Source organism: Phyllostomus hastatus, unplaced genomic scaffold, assembly GCF_019186645.2.
Source record: "Phyllostomus hastatus isolate PE091 unplaced genomic scaffold, TTU_PhHast_1.1 phas_contig_29, whole genome shotgun sequence".
Taxonomy (NCBI): domain Eukaryota; kingdom Metazoa; phylum Chordata; class Mammalia; order Chiroptera; family Phyllostomidae; genus Phyllostomus; species Phyllostomus hastatus.
This window is the reverse complement of record NW_025333835.1, coordinates 3,534,122-3,556,652: the sequence shown is the minus strand read 5'-3', so window position 1 is coordinate 3,556,652 and position 22,531 is coordinate 3,534,122. Positions and strand designations below refer to the sequence as shown.

Below are 22,531 nucleotides of genomic sequence, written 5' to 3'. Positions count from 1 at the left end.
AATCAGACACTACAGTTAACTGATTACCAATTACTTTATATTAAGCTAAATTTACACTCCGTCTCTCACAAAGACTATATGTTTTTCTATATAAGTATCTCAGTTCAAATTATTAGAATTATGATGGTTATTTCCATTGTCCAAATAGAAAAGGAGATGAAGAGGAGAAAACAAAAGTGCAGAGTGTGTGTGTGTGTGTGTGTGTGTGTGTGTGTGTGTAACTGAAGCAAGGAGGAAGGAAACAGTATTCCCTTAAAGCACATTCATTAACCTGGGAATGCTACTAGATGCTCGGGGCTAGAAGTGAGCAGCTGGCTTCTAAACAGATTTTAATTTTTAATCCAGTGGAACTGGTCAGATGCAGCTCTCTCACCTGGAGGCTCTGTCCCAAAACCTACCTGCCCCAGGGCAGAACTGAGTGTCTGCTGGTAATGGTCACCTTTGGGTAAATGCAATCTCCAAGCAGTCACTCAGCTCTGTGTATTCTGATCCCAAGGAGCAGTCATAAAAGTTGGATGAAATCTCACAATGGGGTGGGAGTTTCCTTAGATATTTTTTAGGAGTGAGAAAAGACACAGCCAATATAAACATTTTTTTAAAGTAGTGGTAGGAGGGGGGATATCTATGTTTGAAATAAAATTCTAATAAATAAAGATCAGCTTTACCACTTAATTAAAATTGGGTGGAGGCATATATGCTGGTCCAAATATGACACTCACAAGAGAAAAACTCAGACATGAGGAAGATCTCCTGGGAAATTAAAACACCTGTCTGGAGGGAGTACTGAACAGTGCAGGCCTCAGAGCTTCCACAATGGAACTAAAACAAGCAAAGATGAACCAAGTCTGACTGATGCCCAAGCATCTCCCAGACCTCAGATTAGCTGGGTATTAGTGCAGGCAGGTCTCAGCTGTCCATGAAAATGAGAACACATTTTAAAAGCTGTGTTTGAATTTTAAAGGTACTCAACATTTCTAGTATTGTTTACTGAAAAAGGTCAACACTCCAGTGTTTGATTTATGCATGGCAGAACCTCAGTCTAAAAGCACTAGGTTTTTCACATGGCATTTGCTGAGAATGTGTTAAATGCATAGTTCCAGAGCCAACAATATTATTTTCAGTGAATGCATTATTAAAGGACCTCTGCTGTGCCCCCCACGGGGAGATGGAGATGAGGCAGCAGTAACCCTGCAGTCTGAATGCAAAGGGACACTGCCTGACTGAGTCCCTCACTATAAACTCTGACAGCAATAACCCCAAACCCACACTACCCTGCATCTCTCTTCAATTCTCTTTTGACCATTACAGAAATAAGGAAAATGGAAATGTTTAAATAAAACTCACATAAAACTTTAGTTCCAAAAACATGGAGATTTGTGTCTGGTATCTTTTTCTATATTTCAGATCTGTATAAGCATTCACATCAGTTCTCAGATTTTCTTGCAAATTAAGAATTTAACATACTTACTCCTTCTAGTAAGATTTGGGTTAAAGATCATTAAATGCTCATGCAAGTAATTTTTTATTAACTGAAGCAAAAATAATACATAATACATACTAATTTTATGACAGTGAGAGGAGTTTTTCACTTTAGTAAGCCAAGAATATCTGTTGTATAAGTTAAAATTCTTAGGAGTAAGTCCAGTGTTTTAATGGACTATGGAAAAGCAGGAAATGAAAGCTGGGTAAATTTTGACTGGAACACAGGAGAGCCTTCCTTTATTGTTCTAGGAAAATACTTCTCCATAATAGGCAGATTCCTGATAAACTCAGAAATTATCCTTTTCATATAAATATTTTTCACTTGGAAAAACATTTTCTTTAAATTGATTCCTTAGTGTATTTTAATACATAAATTGACTTATAGACATTAGATTTACATACAACTTTTGTAGTATACATTCTTTGCATAAAGCAAAGTGAATCAGTGATAAAAATTTCTATTCTGTTTAGATGTGGGGAGCAAATAAATGACCAGTATTCTCATATACATGGTAATATATGCCTGGTTTTATATAATATTTTCCCCTTAACAATAAGAATATAAAAACTTTGTACTGAAGAAATTTCAGAAGACTATGATTTTTAAGTTACCTTTTTCTTCATATGCTTTCCAAATCCTCAGAACCCTTGTTAGAGAACAACATGGCGGGGGGGGTCAAAGGGGGCCAATATACTATTACCAAAAGGAACCCCCCAGGTTTGTTATGTCTGCTGCCTTATAGGAAAGACATCTTTGAATGCCAGAGATTCATGAAAAGGAAAGGAAATGTTTATTTAATGCTATACAAACTTAAAGCAGTGACCTAATGTCTTCATCAAAATCCCAAAGTCTCTTAAAACATCCACAAACACACACAGTCCTTCCCCCCCTCCCCTTGCCTAGTCTGGGGTACTGTATCTCAGGAAAAGAAATAGAAGTCCGTGGCTCAGGCAGCCCCCAGTTCTTCCCAGTAATCTGTCTTGGCTGGTAGGCCTCCCTTGGTTCCCGGCACCCTCAGCTGTGTCACCGGGATCTCTGCTAAAGCTGTGTGGTGGTTCCCCCTTCTAAAGCTGTGGGGGTCCCCACTCTGGCAAAGCTGCATGGTTCTCTCTGCACAATGGCCGAGGGAGTCTCTACTCAGTCAAAACCACATGGTTCTCTCTCCAATGACTGCGAGGAGCGGGGTCGCCACTCGGCTTTGGCAGCAGATTCTTTGCTAAAGCCACATAGTGATTTTCTCTCACAGGACCGTGGGAGTCCCCACTCTGCTAAAGACTGGGTGGTTCTCTCACATGTCCTCAGCTGCGTGGTCCTCTCTGCACAATGGCCGAGGGAGTCCCCACTCTGGCAAAACTATGTGGTTCTGCCTGCACTACCCCAGCTGCATGGTACTCTCTGCAGCCCCATTTCCGACTCCTCCCACAATTGGCTACACTTGCCAGCAGTCTCATATCCTTCCAGCTTACTGGACTACCATCGTGAGTCTGGGAAGTTGTGGCCCCATGTCATGGAGCCAATCTTCTTCAAGCTCTCATGCAGGCGCTGAACTCAGGGGACCTGCCCCCCAGTTACATCTTGGTGGGGTAGTTACTTCCATCCCCCTGGCTCAGAGCATGGCCACAGCCATTTAACATATCTGTGTAACCAGTCAAAGGTTATAGATATGTTAAATGACCATGCCAGAGGTTAGCTGCAAAGCTGTTGCTATGCAGAACAGCTCTCAATGGCCCTGCTCCATTTGTCCCTTCCCCCAACCCACACCTGTGGTGGGGGGACATCCTAATATTTCCTGGACACCCTGAGTTCTGGGCCTCATTCCAAATCCCTATTTGGGCCCCTCCTTTGGCTGAACCCTGTTACACCCTTATATTAAAAGAGCTGGTGCTGACACAATTTGCTTCAACCCCATAGATGTGCATACAGCCTCCAGTGCACATCCTCCCCGTGCTCTGCGCAGGTGATGCAAGATGAGTCAGGTACCACCCACTCTTCCTGCTTTGGAGGAGCCCACCCCTGGGCTGGCAGAACAGACATGTACACAACTGATTGCAATGTACTGGGATTACATTCTAGTGATATGAATAAAATGTGTGACAGCACAAAATAAAGAGTGAAGTTTCTGTAAGGGGACATGGGAAAAGGGAGGGTAGAGGCCCAGCAGAAATGACATTTGAGCTGGATCTTAAAGGATGAATGAGATTAGACCAGGCAGAGAAGAGCATTCCAAGTTGGGGGGAAAAATCAGCCCATGCATGCCAAGTTCTTAAAGTTAGACTTTTAAAAGTGTTTTACTTCAAAAAGATTTAAGTTTGCAATGTCTGATATGAAATAAAAATCACAGATTAGATGGCTTCTTTCTCACTAGCTTGCCCTTCCTACCAATCTCCCTTGATGTGTAGGAAGTACATCTACCAAGATGGAGGGCACTGAAGTACCTTAGCATGATCGGCCTGGGAGTGAGGAGTGCTACTGATAGGAGACTCAAGACATGGAAAATTTTAGCTTAAGGTAAAAAGCTATAAGTCTAGCAAGAAATGTGTATGTTAAGCTTCTGTTTCAGGAACTATAGATAAGGCCCGTATTGGCTCCTGGGAAAAGCAGCTGACCTCCTGGGGCACTGATAGAGAATTACCTCCTCAGTACATCCAAACCTTTGTTCCAGGAAGAGCAGGCAACCACCCCTCCCCCTTGGACAGCTAACTGCCCAGGACAGGAATGTTGCAGCTTCTGAATCTCAAAGCCCTCACCATACCTTGTTTGTCCTCTCCGATCTTTTATAAGGGGTACTTTATAAAAGTACCAGGAAAGAGAAGGGAAGATGGTTTGTTAGGGTATGAACACACCATCTTCTCAGATCACTGGCCATCTGAATAAAACTTCCATAAAAGATTCAATCGCTGTCATTGCTTATTGGATTTGGTAGTGACAGGCAGCCCGAATGCTGGTGTCTTTTCAGGTTACACTACCACTGAAATGAGAAAAGGCTACTGCAGTAATCATCCCTTTTGGTGTGACTTTTAAGCACAAGTTAAATTAATCTTCTTAAGAAAGAGCTTCTGTTATGAACGAAGTCTGAAAATCAACTACAGGGTTTATAAGAATTTTGTTCTGTGTTGGAACCTATTCAGTCAGAAGGGAGGGGAGCAAAGAGAAACTAGTCATTTTCTTTCAGTAATTTAATCACACTGGTATGGTAAGTGGAGATGATGGCTGGCTGCTCCTCTGCCACAGAGGAAAGAGGAAGGGGGAAAGTGGGGATCCAGGGTAGACCTGGAGAGAGAGAGCAGTTCTGGGAAGTCCCTTTCTTCAGTTGGGTTCTAGGAAGAGCTCTAAGCCCTGAGGATTCTAATGCTCAAATGATGACTGGTAAATGGTTGAGAGACCAAGACAAGGACACGATTCCGATCAGTTTCCACAGTGTCTAGAAGCCAAAGCAACAAACAACAAGTGTTGGAGAGGTTGTGGAGAAAAGGGGACCCTAGTGCACTGTTGGTGGGACTGCAGACTGGTACAACCACTATGGAAAGCAGTATGGAACTTCCTCAGAAAACTAAAAATGGATCTGCCTTTTGACCCAGCAATTCCACTGCTGGGACTCTATCCTAAGAATACTAAAACACCAATACAAAAGAACCTATGCATCCCAATGTTCATAGTAGCACAATTTACAATAGCTAGATGCTGGAAGCAACCAAGATGCCCATCAGTAAATGAATGGATCAAAAAACTATGGTACATTTACACAATGGAATTCTATGCAGCAGAAAGAAAGAAGGAGCTCCTACCCTTCGCAACAGCTAGGATGGAGCTGGAAAACATTATGCTAAGCGAAACAAGCCAGGCAGTGAAAGACAAATACCATATGATCTCACCTTTAACAGGAAGCTAAACACCAAAACAAAGAAACAAGCAAAATATAACCAAAGACACTGAAATAGAGGACAGGCTGACAGTGACCACAGGGGAGAGAAAAGGGAATTTCAGGGGACAATGGGAAGGGTTCACGGGAACAAATTTAAAGGACACATGAAGAAAAACTAGGGGGAGGGTGGTAATGGGAGGGAAGTGGGGAGGGTTGGCTGGATTGGGAGTAAAAGGGAGAAAACTGTACTTGAACAATGATTAAAATAAAAAAATTTAAAAAAGGTAAAAAAAAACCTAAGGGAAACTTAAGTGAGCTAGAATCCAAATATAATAAATCATATTTTGTTTATTCATATTTTATAAAATGAAGTTAATTCATTCACATTGCTGTCTTTTCAAAGATGTCTACACAGATGTGTTAAGGTATGTGTGAGTGTGCCTACATGTAGGAGAGAGGGGTTAACAATAAAAATAAGCCAAATATGTGAGTTATGTTCATTGTTTAATTTTCTTTGAGCTACCTACATGTAGAGTCAAATTGTAGGAGGAATTATTTAGGAGGGCATGCCTTGAAGAGTTACCTCTTTTTTTTTTTTATTCTCCATGTAAAAGAAGGCAGCTTCTGAGAGCTAAGCATTTGTCTTCTCAGACCCATGTGGCACGCACACCTTGGGTGCCTGAGATTCAGCCTCAGGCTTCTGGTTCTGAGTCTGCCTCTGAATCAGTGCATGCACATGGGCTAGTCACAACTTTTTCAGGTAAAAGTGAAGAGTTAGGGTTTTGATTAGACACTTTTCCTGGCTATTTTCTTCTCCAATGTTCTCTTATTTGTTATGTCCTAAAGTAATATTTACACCCTTCTGGGTTTTACATACTCACATTTTAGAACCACTGTAATAATAACAATGCCCCATCTAGTGTCAAAACAGGGAACACTGGTGCAGGGGTGCAGGAGTGCAGGGTGAGGAATGCTCTCTGGCCTTTCTCAGCTTTAGGGCTCAGTGTGAAAATGTGCATAAATGCTGCCCCGGTGAGCTTTGTTATGTTACATCCTGCTGACCCAGCTTGGTGAGGCAGAATGTTTTTTGAGAAGTTGTGTTTTACAGGTTTTATGTGTAATGTACACCACTAGCACAATAGGACTTTTATTAAGGTGGCACAAAATAATCTTTCCTCTTATATTTATTGACAGCTATCACCACAAACAAAAGAGCTTCAGAGGATGGAAGTCGGCAGGCAGTACCTTCCTGATGGAAGAGCAGAGGAGGTACTGGCTGTCCATCGATCGGATTCTGGCATCTCACTTAGATTTTTCACAGGCATGAACCTGGGAGTTCAGTAGGATTTTAATCACTTCACTATTCTCTTTTTATTTCTTTCTTTCAAAATGCTCTTACAAGGAAAACACCTGAGAGTAACACCTAACCACAGACTCTTAAAACTTCCCAGGTTCCATACCATTCTGTCCCTCTTCTTACTTACTAGCATTCATGGGAAAGGAACAAAGGGAGGAAACAAACATAAATTCTGGGGCAATATATGTGTCATTTAAACAAATGATGTGTTTTATTCCCCTGTGCTTATTTTTTCTCCATTAAATGCCAATGCAATTTACTTTAGTTTATATTGTCATGTGAAAATCACTTCCTTTAGGAACCTCCCTCCTCTGCTCCCAGAACCTAGGTCAGTTCAGTGGAATACTTGAGGAGTCTTACTGTATGCCAGACATCACCTTTCTGGGCTGAGAGAACATAATGAGCCCAATTCAGAATTCTCCATCATGCTGCCAGTCCTGCCCACAGGACTGTGACCTAGAGTACTAGGAGCACATTTTATTTCTTATGACCATGCTCTCAGTGGCAGAGTTTTTTCTCATTATCCTTAAGCCTGATTCTTTTGATGGTTGAGCCCATCTCATCAGCTGCCTATCTTTCAGAATGTTCCAGTGCTCACTGGGCTCATGGCTCTAACTGCTCACCTGCTTGTTAATCTGCTTTGATTTCTTCTAACCTGCTCCCCCTCTGTGTCCCTCATCTAGTCTGCCTTCTGCCCTTACCTTCTAGGCAATCACTTGGAATTCTACCATCTACTAGTCCAATGCAACTTCTGCCCAACTCTCAACCATGACTTGCCAGTTTAAGCGGCTTCTACTGTGATCCACATGCCAAAATCAGCTTGATTCCAGTGACTCCAAATTGTCCCTAACTCCTTCATTGCACAGTCCTATATGCTCAATTCCACTGATTCAATCCAGGCCTGGCAGCTGTGGTATTCTCCAGTACAAATATTTCCTGGTAACCAGCAACTGAGGTAGCTCAAATACCAAATTTGCCCTAGAAGGCCACCAGAACCTAGTGGTCACTAAAAATACTAAAGAAAGAAAACATCTAGAATATTTATTGAACATCTAGAATACTTCCTTGAACATGATGGGGCCTCAAACTCTTTGGAAAATTATGTAAAGACATCTTTTAAATAACAAATTGCCAAATTTCAGAGTTATGATTGAATATCGTAAGCTTCAGGATAGAGAATGATTTGGATTTATATCTCTACATCTAGGGCTGCACACAGTGCCTGGAATAAAGTAGGGCTGATAAAGATTTATTGAATTACAATGACTGTTGAGAAAAGTATGTCAAAGGCACTTTTGGAGGATACCTAATCTCCCAGGAGCTTAGATGTATCAGGGAACCTTAAAATGCCCTGACAAAACTATCAGATCAGTGGACCCCTATGTCTACGTGCTATTGGCAGTAGTAGCGTGGGGAAGTCTATTCCACGGGCACGGACAATACAAGAGAGGAATAAGAACTCTATAGGACAGTCTGTGACCTAATGCACATTCCCGTCCTGCTGGGATTTTCTACACCTTCAGGTTTGACCTAGGTTGTAGAAGGTCCTTCTGATCAGCTACTTACTTCATAAACAAAAATAGGAATCTGGGTTTGGCCAAGCATTTCAGTTGTCTGAAACACATATGAATGTGAAACAGACTGCTATAGGCCCTCCATTAGAGCCCAACACAGCTGCAAAACAGGTGGATGGTAATGGGCTAAGAATGTAATGCTCCTAGTGAATAGTGTAAGGCTAGTGATTTAGAGAATTTATTAATTTTTTTTTTACTTCAAGCAATCCAGAAATGTACAGAACACTAAGGCCAATCAATGGAACATGATTTTCAAAGTATATTAACATTCATTCACATTAAATAAAAAGTATCTATTTTTAAATGCTCTCAGCAATCCATGCTTATAATTGAGCACAAAAGCATGGACAGATATAGAAATGTTTAGTCCTAGCTGTGGTTCCCAACAGTCATCTTCAGGGATAAATTTCCACAATGATGTAATTAAGGCAGTAGTATTTATTGAAAGGTAAACCATAATTGTATAGCCACTTGAAACATTATTGAACAAAAGTAATTTATACTACAGCTGGTGCACTGCATTTTAGCCCTGCTTTGATTTTATCAGCATTTGCCAATCAGTCAACTTGGATCTTGTAAAACATGTTCACTTATTCATAGAAACAAGCAATTGCTTGCAGACTTTGAAGGAAAGGCTGTTTAATAATTTGCTAATTGTGCAAAGATAGACTTAAAATTTGTAAAAAGGTAAACACACATTGAGTATAAATCAAGCTTTGTTTTAGATTAACCTTGCTAACTTAAATATGGTCAATGGTTTCACCTGTTTTTTAGACTAAACAACAGACAAAGTTACAAAAAGAAATTAATCTAGCTTCAGGTTTTCAAAATTTATTTTAAGAAACTTTCTGTTGCCACCTTTGCCATTTCAATATGTTGCTAGCCTTGAGGCCATGGTTATAAACAAATTAACCATGCTTTCTTGGTAGAAAAGTGAAAGAGAAAAAAGACAAAGCAAAAGAAACAGGAATTTGAGAAGCAAAAAGGAGCCATGCAATGGCAACGTTCTGTTTCCTTTTCTTTGCTCTTCTTCTTCCTTTTTTACCTCAACTAACCCTTCACTGCCCAAGGCTGCTCTCTACTTTGGCCTGCTGGCGTATTTTAAATTCAGTAAATGAGAAAGAAGCTGAGTCTAGCTATCTCTTCCCTCAGTCCATGTATTAGCAAACTCACCAACTCTTCTGGCAACCAAGAAATCACTTGAACTTACTGCCATAACATCACCACTACCAACCACTCTGCAGTCATCTAAAGGACTCCACCAAGTTTAAAATGGGTAACATACCTTGGAGAATAATTTCTACCCTGGGGTCTGCAGGGCTGAACCGAGAAATCCGCACCATCTTAGAAGTGTAAGTAAAACTTTAAAGGAGCTGGCATGCCCTAAGGCATTTGTAAGAAGAATTTTGCAGGGACAAAGAATTTACAGAGACAATGCATATTAAATGGAGATGGCTCTTGCTAGACCCAGTCTTGGCAAACTGCTTTGCAGCAGAGCTCCTTTTATAAGAGTTATGAGGCCCAGGTTGCTCTCTGCCTGCTCAAACTGGCTTATCAATCCATTCCATTTCATTCTGGTCTCTCCCTTCTAAGTAAGTCATTATTACAAGCACATTTCCCTAAACAGATGCAAACACTCTTTTCCTGTTGTGAGACTCCCTTGGGCAAATTAAGTTTCTTGGAAAAAGGTCAAGGAGCAATGAAAAAAACAAACCTACTGAGAAACAAAGATGTGGTCTCAGGGGACCCTGTTAATCATGCAGGCCACAAGTCAAATTTTAGATGCTGCTTGGGCTGTGTATTGAATCTGATAGGGCCAGTTATTGGGAGCAAAATCATGATATCTGCAGCCAAAGTTTCTTTTTGTGGTCATAACAAAAAGGTTATTTATTTTTACCAGCTTTAATGAGGTATAATTGACAAATAAAATTGTATCAATTTAACATGTACACATGATGTGATATACATATATAGTGAAATGATTACCACAATAAAGTTAGTTAACACATACATCACTTCACATAGTTACCTTTGAGTGTGTGTGCATGTGGTGAGGAGGGTTTATTTTTTATGGAAACAAATCTGATACTCAATGAAAAATTCCCTTGTCTAATATTTCTAAAAGCTACTAATCAAACTAATTTCTTAGTGAAATTGTAGTAAAGCTTTTATATTGGAAATATTATTATAAAATTGCTATCTTCTGTTCTTATCATCTTGTCTAACAAACACGGAATATTTCTGAAATAGATTCTCCTTATTTTATTTTTTTCCTTTGACTCATAGGGAGAAAAGTCCCTCTTATGTTCTTTTATCATTTGCTTGTTTTTATTAACCTCAGCTTCAGTTAGCATACTTCTGTGTATCAAAACTCTTCAAAGTAGAAGAGACAGAGGTAATGTGACATTGGGGAGGGAAGCTGCTTGGTGACATCATAGCTGCTTCCTGGAAGGAGTTATTTCTACCTAAAGCATATACACCATATTAAGAAGCCGCAGAGAAAAATGAATGGATGTGGATGGCAGGTTCATATGTTTGGGTACCATCTCAGAACTCTGTAAATAAGTTTGTGTGTTTCCATTCAAATGGTTTCATTATCTTGGAGGTCTTAATCATTTCTAATAGTTTCTGAAGTGTTCAGAGCTTGTGCTTAAGGAGCATTATTGGTATTCAAAGTAGTCATACTACATTAAGCAGATTTACAGCCTTGTTCATGGTTATCCTTGATCGTCTTTATTTAAAAGTAAGTTTAGGCTGATGAGGTGGCTTAAGCATCCTCCTATGTTTCAGCCTGTTAGTCATGCCACACCAGAACATCTGGCTCTGCTGGGCACCCTCAGTCTTCTTCAAATGAAACCGAAGTTGTCAAGTTAAAGCGGGAGAGGAAGCAGGTGGCATTGAACTAGGGAAAAAATTTAAAAGGGCAGCCTTGTTTTAATATGTACCTGGGATTTAGTTTTATTCAGGTATGGTGAGGACAACAGATTAAGACAGGCTTGCCACTGAAAAGATAGTTTGCTACTTAGAGTTCCCAAGAGGAGGGAGCATGAAATACCATGCTGAGCCCTACAGGACTGATAGGGGACTCAAGACTTAGAAAACTTTAGCTTAAGGTAAAAAGTTTTAAGTCTAGCAAGTAATGTGTATGTTAAAGCTTTTGTTTCAGAAACTACAGATAAGGTCCATCCTGGCTTCTAGGGAAACAGCGGGCCTCCCGGAGCACTGATAGAAAATTACCACCTTGGGGACATCCAAACCTTTTGTGCTCCAGGGAGAGCAGACAACCACTCTCCCCTGGAAACAGCTAACTGCCCAGAACAGGAATGCTAAGGCTTCACTCATCTAATCCTACCTGAATTTCAAAGCCCTCAGTTCCTTGTTTATCCACTTACCCCCACCTTATAAAAATTCTGGCCAGAAAAGAGAAGGGAAGATGGTTTGTTAGGGTATAAACCCACCATCTTTGCAGATCATCCACCACCTTCTCAGATCACCTGCCATCTGAATAAAGCACCCATAAAGATTCAATTGCTGTCATTGCTTGTTGGATTTGGTAGTGACATGTAGCCCAAATGCCCATGTATTTTCCAGTTATAGGACCACATGGGGAGGTCTCAGAGTAGATCAGAAGCAGAGGAAGAGAGGGAGAAATTTACTATGGTTTCCACACAAAAGGCAAAGCAAGGCAGGGCAAGAAGGTATGGGATTGGATAGATTAAAAAATTTCAGTGGTTTAGGTGGTACAGGTTTCCAGTTATCCAATAACTGGCCCTCCAGTGATTCAGGGAAGGAGGATACAGTTCTGGACTTCAGGAGCCTGGTAAAAGGTGGCTGGTGGGGACAAGAACCCAGGATTGGTTGGTTTGCATATCAAAGGTATCCTCTCAGGCAAATGGTTTGCTATCTCTAGGAATTAGGGTGCCCTGGGAACATCAGTGCCTCCACCTAGGGTCTGCAAGACCCTAAGATGTCAAAATATCATAAAATACAGAAAATAAATACATGCTTAATATAAGCCTGCCTGAAACACTGCTATAAAAATCATAAAAACAGAGCTGCTCAGACTTTACGATACATAAGAATCACCTGGGTATTTTGTTAAAGTACAGACTCAGATTCATTAGATCATGTGAGGGTTGAGACTCTGCATTTCTAATAAACTCCTTGGACCACGCTTGGAGTACATACAGCCAAGAATGTATCACTGAGTCTTCTATCTGAGTCACCTTCTATGGGGAAAAGGGAACCCTGCCTTGAATCAGATACTGCTAGACACTGAATATACACTTTTCATCTTGTTCTGCTTGGATAATACCCTTTGTTCATAGAAAAAAATATCCTAATTTTATAAGCAAGAGAACTGAGATTCAGGGTGGTCAAGTAACCTCCCTGAGATTAACCTAAAAGTTATAAGATATAAATGTATCTGACCTACCCCTTCCTGCCCAGCAATAACTATAGATGATACCAGAGTCACAGAACAGTCTTTGTTAGTAAGGGCTTCCTAAAATATAAAGTTCATGGACTTGAAATGTGGTCCAGCTACAACTTGATCTCTAGCAAGAAGAGAGATTGTGAATGATGTTTATTATCTCAGAATCAAAAATAAATGGTGCTATCTAAATTTTATATTTCATTATAGCCATTTGAGAAACACTTCAGTGATACATGTACATGGTGAGATAAAGGCACTAAAAGTTAGTCTTCCACCCATATACTCCTAGTTCTACTGTTCAGAGATAACTACTGTTAGATTTGGTAGTCTTCCAGAACTATTCTATGCAAATAAACTTTTTTAAGCAAATTCATTCACCCAGTCATTCTAAGGCAGTGGGAGGCAAAATAGTAAGTGAAATACACAAAATTGCTCACACAGTTTACATACCAGTAGGAGAGATAGATCTTAAACAAATGAGTAAAATATATATTATATCAAATAGAAATAAATGCCAGTGGAGAAAAAGCCAGGAACAAGAGGAGGTGGAATTTGCAATTACAAATACAGTGGTTAAGAGAAGTCTCATTGAAAAGATGGTACTTGAGTTACATAAAGGAGGCAATCCTATTCCACACTAATCTTTCCTTTTAGTAATTGTTGAGGTACTGACCAGATCAGAACTTGTAGATCCTACTTTATTCTTTTTAAAGGCTCCATAGCACTCCACTGTTTGCATACACAATACTGATGGGCATTTTGTTATTTGTATCAATGGAATGTTTTAGATAACACTAGTATGATTTGTTAGGTTGAGAAGTTGGGGATGCAAGCCCAAGCTGCGCCTCTCTACCTAGGTGACCATGTTAAGTCACTGAGTATTTCTTGACTTCCTTTGTTATGTTAATAGTTTGGTCTCATGAGGTTTTACCTTTTCTTGCCACATCTTACGCTGTTACTGTCCATCAGGTGCAAGGGCATGTTCAAGACCTTCTCCACCTGGAGGCCAAGGCGATATCCTGCTTGCAACGCTTTCCTCAGTGCCATGCTACTTGTAACCTCTGAAGAGCCAAATAAAAACTTCAACCCTCCAGGTGACAAGCTTTCCACATTCCTCTTAAAGGTAGTATATGAAAAATTTTAGGGAACAGTTTATCCTCTGGGCTCTGAGCATGATCTTTCCCCTTAGGAGAAAGCATATAAGCAGCCTTAAAACAAAGACAGATGAAAAATCCTCACCTTCCGGTTCCATTTATTTACATGGATACAGATGTTTAGCACTGGGCCATATGACTGAACAGATTTCACATTTAATGAAAGATTAATTTATCCATTTAATTATTATCTGAGGCAACATGTGGAAAATGTCAGCACTCTGCCAGTCTCTGTAGGAGGAATAAATATCATTGAAATATGGTTCCTGCCCATGTCACCTTCTAGGCTTTTAACAAGGGAAAAGTTCAAAATCAACTGTGATTTAAGGCTGTGCATGGAAAGTGGTATAGGACAATACAATAGACATTAAAAGAAAGGGGAGGATGCTAGGATCCATCTGAGCAGAGTTATATATAGGTAGGGATGGAGGCAGAACAAGGGGTCTTTAAGAAGGGATGAGAGTATGAATGAGAGTGATTGAGAGTGTGTGTGTATGTATGTGTGAATATGGAAACAAAAGGGGAGCAGTAAGTGCACTGTAAGCAAAGGCTCAGTGAGGGAAAGTACAGGCATTGTAATAAAGGGAACGTGAAGCAGCCCAGCATAGCTTAGACACAGAATGTGGGGAGCACTGGTAGGTGACAGGAGATGCTGTCTGGAATAAGAATGGCAGAGGGTCCTGCATCCCCTTCTTTGTTATCAGGTAATGGATACACAGATGAGTTCTGAAAGATATCGAGACAAGCACCATCAACTTCTTCCTCCGGTTTTGGTTTTGCAGGAGTATTTGTGTACCTTGTTTTATAACCTCTATTTCTAAGTTCAGTGGTTTTTTTAAACTGACTTAATACTTATCCAAGTAATACATGCCTATATGTTAAAAAAGCAAATAATATTGTATAGCCTATAACCTAAGACAGGAAACCCTGCCCCACATGTCCCTACCCATTCCCTTCTACTCCTCAGAAGAAACCACTTTGTTGTTTGCTTCTATAATGAAAGATATTTATTGGCCAGAATAAGTAGTATCCTATATTGGTACAATTTTTCTCAGTTTTGTTAATCTAGGGGCTTGCTCAGGGCAGGAAGACTAATCAGCATTTCTAACCTACCCCTCCCCTGCAAGGAGGTTAAATCCTGTCATGGCAGAGGAAACTCCTCTTAACTTTTATTGTGATATTTGATACCATATATTTAAGTGTGTGCAGAGTGATATTTCTTAAGTTATCATTTTCAAAGATTACATAATGTTTTACTACTATGCAAAATGAGAAAAATGTAACACTCTTATCCAATCACCACCTCCCACTAAACTTTCTTCTCCCATTTTTTCAGGAGATTAAGTAGCAATATGAGGGTAAACTAATATTCTATGTTTATTAGTGAGACCATGTAATATTGTTACTGTTGAGCAATGTAGTTTAAGACCTCTTGTCTTGTTCAATATTTTTCCCTCTTTTATTTCTTCTTTTCATATGTTTATCTATTATGCACTGTTCCTGAACTATTTAAAGGAACTACAAAAGCCCTATTAAAACCATTGTTTATGTGATCAACCCAATTGGTCAATCTGTCATACCTGCTTTTTACCCTCTAGGAGCCTCCCGTTCAGTCCCTCTGGTCTATCAGTTTCCCAGGCCAGCTGCCCACCTGTTGTCCTGGGGCTTCTTTTTAACACCATCTTGCGAAATCCCTGTGCCTCTCGCCTGTGTTGTGTCCCCCGTTTCCTGGATCCCATGGTTTCCTCTTTCTTGGTTTACAGCCTCATTTTTGTAGAGCACATTCTCTAGAAGCTTCCTGAGAAAAGGTACATGGGAGGTAAATTTGTTGAGACTTTCCTTGTGCGTCTTAATGCCTTAATTCTACTCTTACATATGTTTGATAGTTAATTTTGTTATTGAATTTAAAGTAAAAAAAGTCATTTTCCTCAGAATGTTAAAGGCTGTACTTCATTGGCTTTTAGTTGCCAGTGTTGCAGTTGCAAAGTCTGATGCCATGGGGATTCCTGATTGTTTAAATGTGACACGCTTTATTTCTCTGGAAGGTTTTGAAATCTTCTTTTTAATCCATGGTGTTCTGAATTCTCATAGTAAAGAATCTTAATGATCATCTTTTTCAAAAAATCTATTATTCTGGGCATTTTCTCTTCCCTTTAAGCCTATAAATTCCTGTAATTCAATTAAAATTTTTTTTCTTATATTATTGTTTGATACTTATATCCCCACCACTTTCTACTGTTTTCTATTTCTGGAACTCCTATGGTGAAACACTGAAACTAATGAACTGACAAAGTACATTTTTTCACTTCTTTTCCCTCAACCCTTTCCTCCTCCATTGTGTACATCTTACCCTATTAATCTACTTTCTAGAATGTTTGCTTGACTTCTACACCTCTCAATACTTTTTTTTTACAGTTTAATTTATAAGACATTGTTCTTACTTTCTCATTATTCCTTTTCTATAGACTACCCTTTTTATATCATGGATATTACACTGTCTCTCATCATATTATAGATTTTTTACAAAGAATTATCATAAGTGAAATGACAATGATTAAAGACAAAAAGAGAATCTTAAAAGTAGCAAGAGAAAGACAGTGACCTACAAGGGAGTTCTCATAAGACTGTCAGCTGATTACTCAAGAGAAACTTTTCAGGCCAAAAGAGATGGGCACAAAATATTTGAAGCAATGAAAAGCAACAAACTAAAACCAAGACTATTCTACCCATCAAGGGTATCATTAAAAATTGGAGGAGAGCCCTGGCTGCTGTGGCTCAGTGGATTGAGCACCAGCCCACGGATCAAAGGGTTGCTGGTCTGATTTCCAGTCAGGACCCATACCTGGGTTGTGAGCCAGGTCCCCAGTAGGGGGCACTTGAGCAGCAACCACACATTGATGTTTCTCTCCCTCTCTTTCCCTCCTTTCCCTTCAGTCTAAAAATAAATAAGTAAAATATTTAAAAAAAATAAAATATAAGGAAAGATAAACAATAAAAATCTAAAGTTTATCACCAACAAAGCAGTATCACAAAAAGTGTTAAAAGGACTTTTTAATAAGAAGGAAAAATATGATTATGGATAATAAATAATAACTATATAACTATGTATAAACACTTTAAATATAAATATATTAAATTTTCAGTCAAAAACATAAGATAACTGAATGGATAAGAAAACAAGACCAGCCCTGGCTGGCGTAGCTCAGTGGATTGAGTGCGGGCTGGGAACCAAAGTGTCCCATGTTCGATTCCTAGCCAGGGTACATTCCTGGGTTGCAGGCCATAACCCCCCCGCACATTGATGTCTCTCTCTCTCTCTGTCTCTCTCTCTCTCTTTCATCTCCCTCCCTTCCCTCTCTAAAATGAATAAATAAAATCTTAAAAAAAAAAAAAAAGAAAACAAGACCAATATATATGCTGCTTCCAAAAGACTGAAGGATACACACAGACTAAAACTAAAGGGATAGAAAAAGATATTTCATACAGATGGAAAAGAAAAAAGCTGATGTAGCAGTACTGATATCTGACAAAATTTAAAACCAACACTATAATAAGAGACAAAGAAGGACATTACATAATAAGAAAGGGATCAATCCAACAAGATTTAACTCTTATGAACATTTATGCACCCAATAAGGAGCACCCAAATATATAAAGAAAATATTGATAGACATAAAGGAAGATATAGAAAGTAATAAAATCATAGTAGGGGATTTCAATACCCCATTGTAATCAATGGATAGATATTCCTGACAGATAATCAACAAGAAAATGGTGGGTTTAAATGACACACTAGATTAGATGGATTTTATTGATGTCTTCAGAGTATTTCACATGGAAGCAGAATATACATTCTTTCCAAGTGCACATGATACATTTTCTAGGATATACATATTAGGACACAAAACAAGTCTCAATAAATTTAAGAAGACTGAAATCATATCAAGCTCTTCTCTGACCGTAATGGTATGAAACTAGAAATAAATCACAAGAAAAAAACTGAAAAACACACAAACACATTAAGGTTAAATAACACGCTATTAAACAATGAATGGGTTAATAATGAGATCAAGGAAGAAATTAAAACATACCTTGAGACAAATGAAAATAAAAACACAACAACCCAAAAATCTTTGGGCCACAGAGAAAGCAGTCCTAACAGGAAAGTTCCTGGCAATACAGGCCTAGCTCAAGTAATAAGAATAATCTCATAAGCGACCTAACTTTACAGCTAAATTATTAGAAAAAGAATGACAAAAGAAGGAAGGAATAATAAAAATCAGATCAGAAATAAATGAAAGAGAGTCTAAAACAACACAAGTGATCACTGAAATGAAAAGCTGGTCCTTCTTAAAAGAGAAATAAGATGATTGATAAATCTTTAACCAGACTCACTGAGAAAAAAAAGAGAGCATACCCCTCCAAATTAAATCAGAAATAAAAGAAAATGGACACCACAGAAGTGACAACCAACACCACAGAAAATGCAAAGGATTATAAGAAAATGCCACAAACAATTATATGCCAAGAAATTAGACAATCTGAAGGAAAAGATAAATTTCTACAAACATATAATCTTTCAAGACTGAATCAAAGCAAAACAAATTCTGAACAGACTGATTACCACCAACAAAATAGCATCTGTAATCAAGAAACTCCAAGCAAATAAAAGTCCTGGACCAAATGGCTTTGCAAGTGAAATTTACCAATTGTTCAAAGATGAATGAATACCTATCCTTTTGAAACTATTCCAAAAAAATTCAAAAGGAGAGAAGACTCACAAGCTCATTTTATAAGGACACCATTATCCTGATTCCAAAAACCAGACAAAGACATTACAGAGAAAAAAAAATTAGATGACAATATTCCTGATGAACATATGTGTAAAAATCCTGGTAAACTAAATTCAGCAATTCATTTAAAAGATCATGCACCATTAACCAAGTGAGATTTATTCATGGGATGTAAGTTTGGTTCAATATCCTCACATCAATTAATGTGATACACCACATTAAAAAAATGAAAGATTAAAATCATATGATCATATCAATAGATGTACAAAAATCATTTCACAAAATCCAGCACCCATTTCTGACAAAAACTCCCAGAAAAGTGGAAATGAAGGGTGCATATCTCAATATAATAAACACCACCTATGGCAAATATTATACTCAATGGGAAAAAGTTAAAAGCTTTTTCCTTAAGATTAGGAAAAAGATAAGGTTTTCCACTTTCACCACTTTTATTCAACATGGTTTTGGAAGATGAAGCCACAGCAATCAGAAAAGAAAAAGAAATAAAAGACATCTAAATTGGAAAGGAAGAAGAAAAGCTGCCATTATTTGCAGGTGACATGGTACTACACATAGAGAACCCTAAAGATTCCACAAAAGAACTACTAGAACTGATAAATGAATTCAGTAAAGTAGCAGGATACAAAATTAATATTTGGAAATTGGCTGCATTTTTATATACCAATAATCAGAAAGAGAAATTAAGAAAACAATCCTATTTACAATTGAAGCAAAAAAAGAAACCCTGAAATAAGTCTAACCAAGGAGGTCAAAGAACTGTACTGAAAACATTATAAAACACTGAAGAATGAAACTGAAGAAGATACAAGTAAGTGGAAACATATACTATGCTCATAGACAGGAACAATTAACATCATTAACATGTCCATACTACCCATAACAATCTATAGATTCAATGCAACCCCTATAAAAATACCAATGGTATATTTCAAAGAACTAGAACAAATAGTCCTAAAATTTATGGAACCATGAAAGACCCTAAATAACCTCAGCAATCTGGGGAAAGAACAAAGATGGAGGTAACATACTACCTGATATCAAACTATACTACAAGCTTATTGCAATTGAAACAGTATCTTACTGGCATAAATCCAGACACACAGATCAATGGACCAGAATAGAGAGGCCCCAAATAAAACCATTCCATATGGTTCATTAATTTATGTTGAAGGAGACAATAACATACAATGAAGTATACATAGTCTATTCAATAAATGGTATTGAGAAAATTGGAAAGACACACACACAAAAAATGAACCTAGACTACCTTCTTACACCATATACAAGAATAAACTCAAAATGGATTAAAGACTTAAATATAAGACCCAAAACAATAAAACTCTTAGGAGGAAGCATAAGCAGTAAAATCTCAGATATTGCTCTCAGTAATATTTTTTTCTGATATATCTCCTCAGGCAAGGAAAAATAAACAAATGAGATGACATTTTTGCACAGCAAAGGAAACCATCAACCAAATGAAAAGAGAACCTACTGAATGTGAGAAGATATTCACCAATGTTATATTTTATAAGGGGTTAACATCTAAAATTTATAAAGAGCTCATACAACTCACCACCGAAAAAGAAAAAAGAAAAAAGAAACAAAACAAAACAATTCAATTAAAAAATGGGCAGAGGAGCTGAATAGACATTTCTCTAAAGAGGTCATACAGATGGCCAACAGACATATGAAAAGATGCTCAACATCACTAATCATCAGAGAAATGCAAATTAAAACAATAATGAGATATCACCTCATATCTGTTAGAATTGCTATCATCAACTAACAAGTGTTGGCAATGTCGAGGAAAAAAAAGAGCACTTGTGGTAGGATTGCAAATTGGTATGGTCACTGTGTAAAGAGTAGAGAAATTCTTCAAAACAATTACAAATAGACCTACCTAACAACTCAGCAATTCAAATTCTAGGTATATATACAAAGAAATCCAAAAAAAACCCCACTGATTTGAAAAGATATATGCACCCCTATGTTCATTGCAGCAGTATTTACAGTAGCCAAGATATGTAAACAACCCAAGTGTCCATCAATAGACAAATGGATAAAGGAAAAGTGGTACATATATACAATGGAATATTATATTGCTAGGCCATAAAAAATGAAATCTTCCCATCCCATAGTATAGATGAACCTAAAAGGTATTTAAAAAAATTTTATTGATTGATCTTTTTTAGAAAGGAAGTGGGAGAGAGAGACACACACATTTTGTTTTTCTATTTATTTATGAATTCATTGGTTGATTTTTGTATGTGCCCAGACTGGGTATCAACCCACATCCTTGGCATCTGGGGACAACACTCTAACCAACTGGGCTACCCAGTCAGGGCTTTAGAGGGTATTATGCCAAGTAAAGAAAAAACTACAGAGAATGACAAATACCACATGATTTCACTTATATTTGGAATATAAATAATGAAATAAGTGAACAAAAGAGAAACAGACTTATAGATACAGAGAAAAAACTGAGGGTTGTCCAATGGGAGGGGGTTAGGGGGGTGGATAAAAAAGATGAAGGAATTAAGAAGTATGAATTGGTAGTCACAAAATAGTCATTGGGATGTCAAGCACAGCATAAGGAATGTAGTCTATAATATTGTAATAACTGTGTATAGCTCCAGGTGGGTACTAGAATTATCAGAGATCACTTTACAAACCATATAACTGACCACTATGCTATACATCTGAAACTAACATAATGTTAAATGTTAATTAATCAATAAAATACATATTTCAGTAGATATACGTTTTTAAAAGCTTTTTTTTGTTTCTTGAATTATCTGTATTTTTCCTGAGCTACCCATCACTTTCTATCTTCCTCTGTTTTGATCTCTATATTTTATTCTCTATTTCATATTGGGGGCTATATACAATATCTGGTGATCCTCTCACTATTCATTAATATTTAACATTCATATATTATATTTGTTTATATGTATGAATATCTTAAATGTATGGATATATAAATATATGTAAAATATAAAATTTATTTATATTTAGGAATAGTCCCAACTAGACTGACTGGAAACCCTGGGTGGAGGCAAGGCATACTTAATGCCTGTGATATAACTGGGTGAGGCATCCATCTGTTTCAATAGGGATTCCAAAAGCTAGTCAGAGCATTTCTTTGGGCTATTCAATTTTTTTAGATAAGAATCCTTCAAACTCCTACCTAAGGAGCCTGTCCATGGCTCTAGGTATTGCTGGCTATAGTGCTCTGTGAGCTATGTTGTGAAACCATTTAGGAGGGTCTTAGGTCTTTTTGTCAAGTTTTACCTTTGTCCCATTGGCCTCATTTCTGTGAGTCCAGAGCATCTCTGATTCAGTGTATCCTAAGATTACCCCTCACACTTCTGCCAGGAATGGAGAATTGTTACTGGCAAGAGTAAGGAAAGGAGAGGAACAGCATCTAACTACTTTATACACTACATTCCACTAACTGCTCTGTAACCAATTTTAACCAGACTCCACTTTTCATCTCACCCTCGTACTCCTCCTGTGCCTTCCCAGAGTGACGAGATTGAATCTAAATCTTCTCTCAGCACACTTCAGCTCCTCCTCCTCCATCACAGTGCTGCCTTCCAGAATACTGATGGCACTCCTTGTTTAGTACCATTTCCTCCTGTTTCTTCACTCCCACAACTATTTATTTTCTTATAGTTTTTGATTCCTTGCTCGTGTTAGTCTTACAAATTTTACTTTGAAATTATATGTACTTATGTACTTCACTCTAGTTTGTTTATCCAGAGAACTCTAAGTATTACCCCCAACTAACTACCTAACACCTACTTTTGGGCAGAATACTGACAAATCATTTTAATTCTATTATTTACTATG

General features: G+C 38.1%; 1 protein-coding gene across 4 annotated transcripts in view; it reads right to left on the bottom strand.

Moving 5' to 3' along the window:
• Positions 1 to 22,531, bottom strand: part of ENOX1 (ecto-NOX disulfide-thiol exchanger 1) — a 628,394-nt gene that overhangs the window by 266,933 nt on the left and 338,930 nt on the right. For 3 of the 4 annotated variants that reach the window (XM_045839070.1, XM_045839072.1, XM_045839073.1), the window contains one exon: positions 15,517 to 15,663. The exons of the other annotated variant lie outside the window; for it this stretch is intronic. In XM_045839070.1, the coding sequence (XP_045695026.1) occupies positions 15,517 to 15,604 (88 nt within the window). In that variant the 5' untranslated portion in view covers positions 15,605 to 15,663. The remainder of the gene's footprint in view (positions 1 to 15,516; positions 15,664 to 22,531) is intronic. 4 annotated transcript variants of the gene reach the window in all.